The 5,429-nt window shown below is 45.7% G+C and overlaps 1 protein-coding gene across 1 annotated transcript; it reads right to left on the bottom strand.

Moving 5' to 3' along the window:
- Positions 1–274: 274 nt before the first annotated feature.
- LOC107042283 lies at positions 275–4,472 on the bottom strand. Its single transcript, XM_015263281.1, has 4 exons — positions 4,264–4,472; positions 2,220–3,972; positions 1,497–2,156; positions 275–1,447 (listed from the first exon to the last, which is right to left on the bottom strand). Exons 1-4 carry the CDS (start codon positions 4,470–4,472, stop codon positions 275–277), a joined length of 3,795 nt encoding a protein of 1,264 aa, XP_015118767.1.
- Positions 4,473–5,429: the final 957 nt, after the last annotated feature.

Genomic DNA, 5,429 nt, shown 5'->3' with positions numbered 1-5,429 from the left:
TAACTTACAATATTACAACTCTCCCCCAGATGGATCTGAACACTAAGCAAAAACTGAATTTAAAAGTAATTGTTTTTTACTAATTGTCCATATCTTCTGCTGTGACTGGCAATGGGGCCAGCTACTTCACGCTGCGTTTTACGATACCGCTTTCAGTTTTCATTGAAGCGACTCTGATGACTGCATCTGCTCCTGGATGGACTGCGATAACTCTACCCAGCTTCCAATGCATGGGCTTGAGGTTGTTATCTCTGAGGAGGACCAAGGAACCTTCCTAGATCTGGTGTTGTCCTGCGCTCCATTTGCGCCTGATCGTGAGCTCGTGGAGGTACTCTTTATACCACCTCTCCCAGAAGTCTTGACGTGCCTTCTGTATGTGCTCCAAGTTGGAGAGTCGATTGATTGGCACGTCTAAGAAGTCATGCTCTGGAATTGCGGTGAGCGGTTGCCCAATGAGCAGGTGACCTGGTGTTAGTACCAATAGGTCATTGGGGTCTGGGGACACAGGTGTAAGAGGACGAGAATTGAGAATCGCCTCAATTTCTGTCACCAATGTATCTAGTTCCTCAAAGGTGAACAGTTTGTTCCCGACCACTCTTATGAGATAATGTTTGAATGAGCGAACAGTAGCCTCCCAGATCCCACCAAAGTGCGGGGATGCTGGGGGGATGAAGCGCCATTTGATACCCTTCTCGTTCAGATACGTGGACACCTCGGAATTGTGATCCCCTGACTTGAGTGTGTCCAGTAGCTGCTTAAGCTCATTCCTTGCACCAACAAAGTTGGTGCCATTGTCTGACTGGATCAGCTGGCACCTGCCTCTTCTGGCAATGAAGCGACGAAGAGCTGCGAGGAATCCTGAAGTTGTCATGTCGCTGACCATCTCCAAATGCACTGCCTTTGACACCAGGCAAATGAAGACTGCCACATATGCCTTGACTTGACCTCTATTGCGATGTTTCTTCTCTTTTATCATAAATGGCCCATAGTAGTCCACCCTGACGTTGAGAAACGGTCTGGCCTTGGTGATACGTATCTGTGGTAGATCTCCCATAATGTAGTCCACTGCAGGTGGACTTGCCTTAGTACACGTTACGCAATTCTGAATGAGTCGACGGACTTCGTTCCATCCATCCAGCAACCAGTATTGACATCTGATTGCGTACAACGTGGCTTGTGCACCAGCATGTGCCTGCTCTCTGTGCCTGTCCCTGATGATGAGTTCACTGACGAACTCCTTCTTTGGCAAAACGACTGGATGATTCTGGCTGTAGGGGATGTCTGCTGCCTGAGGTCTTCCTCCAACTCGAATGATGCCATGAGAGTCCAGAAATGGATTGAGCTTTGATAATTTGCTTTTACAATCAACTTTTTTCTTCTCACTGAGCTGGCGTAATTCACTGGGAAACGCCTTCTTCTGCACGAGCCTCATCCAATTGAATTCGGCCTTTGAATTTTCTATTGCTTATCTTGAATCTGAGCAGGTAAGCAATAACCCTCTTCAGTTTGTGGATTGACTGATACCTCTCCAGTAGGGTGAAATCATTGATGGTAGCACTCATGCAGGTCACTCGCTTGGCCTCTGGACCTTCAGTTGGCTCAGTGAGCTTGGATGTGGGCCACTTGACTTCTGGCCCTGACAGCCATTGGGCACCAACCTTCCAAAGCTCATTGGTGATACAATCTGCTAGCATCTGGCCTCTTGAGAGGGTAGCAGCTGGATTGGATTTCCCTGGAAAGTGTCTCCACTCGCCTCCTCCAGTGCTGGATTGAATCTCTGCCACTCGATTAGCCACGAATGTTTTTAATAAATTTGAAGATTTGCTAATCCAGTGCAGAGTAATCATTGAATCACTCCAGAAAATGATTTTCTCGATGGGAATGTTGATGGTATCCTTGATGCTTTGATACAGCCTGGATAACAGCAAGGCTCCGCATAACTCCAGGCGAGCTACCGAGACGTACTTGACTGGTGCAACTTTTGATTTGGCACAAAATAATCTGCACTGTACGTTTCCCTGGATATCGATCGAGCGAACATAAATACAGGCACCATATCCAGTGGTGCTGGCATCACTGAATCCATGAATCTGCAGTTTTTTGTCATTCTCCTGACAGATCTTGCGTGGGAAATGTACGTCATTTAGCAAAGGTAGCTGGGAACAGAGTTTCGTCCATTCCGTGTGAATGTGCTCAGGAACAGACTAATTCCAGTCAACCTTGGCATTCCAGAGTTTCTGGATGATCGTTTTTACAGATGGCACAACTGGACCCAGCAGACCCAATGGGTCGTAGATTTTTGCGATTTCCGACATGACAATCCTTTTTGTCACTCGTTCCACGACAGGTACTGGCTGGACTGTGTATGAGATGGAATCTGACTGTGCGTCCCAATACACTCCCAGTGTCTTGAGCGTCGATCCATCGTTTAACTGTAGCTTTTGATGAATGGAGTCGGGAGGTAAGCCTTGTAGCAACCTGGGATGATTGGAAGCCCAGTGCTTGATATTGAGTCCACCCCGGGCCAATAATTGAGTGATTTCTTCACGAACCTGCTTAGCCTCACGGATCGAATTGAAACCGCATAGCAGATCTTCCACGTACATGTTTAGTTTCAATATACGTGCGGCCACTAGAAAGTGATGGGCTTCATCCTCTCCTAATTGCTGGAGACATTGGACTGCCTGATAAGGTGAAGAGGACAATCTAAATGTCACATTGTTTAGCTCATAAATAGCCACTTTGCCATGGCTGTTCCTCCACTGAATACGCTGATAGCGACGATCTTCCTTGCGTACTCCGAACTGCAGGAACATTTTTCCAATGTCACCTGTTAATGTGTACAGATGCGTGCGGACGTGGAGTACCTGCCAGAAGATGTCTTGCTGCAGCTTAGGGCCAACCAACGGTGTTTCATTCAATGAAATGTCTGTGGTGGTTTTAGCAGAGCCAGCGTAGACTACTCTCACCTTGGTTTTCACACTGTCCTTTTTTACGACGGCATGATGGGTCAAGTAAAATCCTGTATTGCTTGGATCACGTACCCCTGATAAATAATTGAGCTCCAAGTACTCGTCAATAGTATCAGAGTATGCCATGCAGAGCTCTGGATCCCTGACAAATTTGCGTTCCAAGCTCTGGAAACGTCTGAATGCCATGTTGTAGGAATTGTCTAGGAGATCCTTTTTTGCATTGAATGGAAGAGCCACTGCGTACTTCCCTGTAGAATCACGACTGTAATGTCTCTTGAAATGATCCACGGCTTGCTGCTCTTCCAGTGAAAGTTGTTTCGGCCTCGAAACTTCCTCAACCTCCCAGAATTTCTCCAGGTTGAAATCTGGCGTTGCATGATGACACTGAACTGTTTTGGCGTCTTGAGACACGTGAATTGCTCCACCAATTACCCAGCCAATCTGGATTTTATGGAGATAAAGGTCCGGTCCACCTGGCGGGGACAAATCAATTTGTCCAGTACAGAGCAATGATAGTGTTGGTCCTGTTCCTATCAGCATGTCAATTGGGGCTGGCTTATGAAAGTCTGGATCCGCCAATCGAATATTTGCAGGAATCTTCGCTGATTCTCGTGGAATGAATGATGGTGGAATCAGATCAGAAATCCTGGGAACGGTCAAGAAACTTAACTCCTTCTGGAAACCGCTGTGCCTTGATTTAATTGTGGCAGTTGCCACGTCTTTCGTGTATGTTGCAATTTCGCTGAGAGTTTCAACTGGTAGGACACACGGTTTTCGCGGGAGCGTCAATTTTGTCCCGAGACTCTCGGTAACAAAGTTCGCCGATGCACCAGTGTCTAGGAGAACTCGACATTGTTCAACTGTACTGGATTTGTTGAGTACATTGACCACTGCTGTGGTCATGACTTGACTGGAGTGAAGACGAGCGGTCACGGCGCTGACAGGCTGTCCCGTGGATGATGATGAGTGCAGAAGAGTGTTATGTGGCTCTTTACACTGTCTGCAATGGGTGTATTTGCACTCTGATTCATGCTTATTCAAGCAGTCGAGGCAGAGTCCCAATTGCTTTGCGATCTTAATGCGTTGATCCACTGGCTTCTCTTTAAATTGATTGCATCGAAAGAGTGGGTGAGATGATTCGTTACATACCTCACAATTTTTACCAGTGACGGCATTGAAAGAATGAAGTTTATTCTTCTTTCTGTGTGATTTACTGCTGGTCTCCACCGCTGGAATAGATTTTTCCTTATTTCGCGACTGGAGCCTTGAAGCACGTCTGTTGAGGAATTACAACAGCTTCTCCAGTTTCGGGAGCACCCCACGTTCCTGTTTATCGTTCCAGGCCTCCGCAGTGGTCTTGGCGATTTTCAGCTCCAACAGGGCCACGATCAGCTGATCGCCGACATCTACCCCAAGACCGCTGAGTGACTCCACGTGTTGACGTGTATTATCAACTAATTGTGTCAAACCTTCTGTGACCTCTTTTTCTTGTTGATGCATTTTTAATAATTGATGAAGGTGTTTGAACACAATTATGCGTTTATCGAGATATGCTTTGTCCAGGATTTCCCATGCTCGATCGTAATTTTTCTGGCGTGATTGAGAGCATCTGAATCGTCCTCGCAGCATCCCCTTTCAATCTACCTTTGAGATAACCCAATTTATGTGTTTCTGGCTCATCAGGGCGACTATTAATAATACTATTAAAGTCTGTTTTGAAAGAGATGGATTGTGCGACATCCCCATAAAATATAGGCACTTTCAAATCAGGCAGTTTTCCTAATTTCAAGATGGCTGAGGAGACTGTCGAGTCGTTGTTACTCCTAGCGGGTGATTCAGTAATCCTCTCGTTTTGATGTGGAGGATTATTTTTCTCCTTGATGAGTTCTGCTTGACTTAGAGTTTCCAGGTAATCGCCTTCTACGACGTATCGCTCTTGTAACGAGTGATGGAGTCCCTCAGGATCGAGTGAATCAAGTTCATCCATGAGTTCGTCAAAATCACGGAAATTGGCCTCATACTTTGCCATGCGTGCTTCCACGGCCGGAACATCTACAACCCTTTTGGCTTCGAATAGCTTGAGATTTTTTCTTGCGACGGTAGTGACGCTCTTCCAGGTTGATATTTTCCTGTTGAGCTCGGCAATCCGCGCTGAATTATCCTCAGTTATCGTGTCGTCAGGATTCGTCATTTTGTATTTAGAGAATTAAACTGTTTTCACCACACAAAACACACTGAATGTTCATATTGTTTATGAATGAATGAATATTCATGGATTGGATTCAAACCGATCCGGCTCGAAGGACCATTTGTTAATGTCACGTATTCACTGTAATTTTTACTAAAATTTGGAAGAAACTAAGACAACCAAGCTACCGTATTGTCACTTGGTGCGTTATGAATTTACGAACGGGGTTTAAATGTTTGTAATGTTTATAAATGAATATGAATGCGTTG

Source organism: Diachasma alloeum, unplaced genomic scaffold (genome assembly GCF_001412515.2).
Source record: "Diachasma alloeum isolate Michigan unplaced genomic scaffold, Dall2.0 Dall_scaffold_00436, whole genome shotgun sequence".
NCBI lineage: Eukaryota > Metazoa > Arthropoda > Insecta > Hymenoptera > Braconidae > Diachasma > Diachasma alloeum.
Note: the sequence above shows the minus strand (reverse complement) of the source record. Positions and strands in the feature narration are given on the sequence as shown.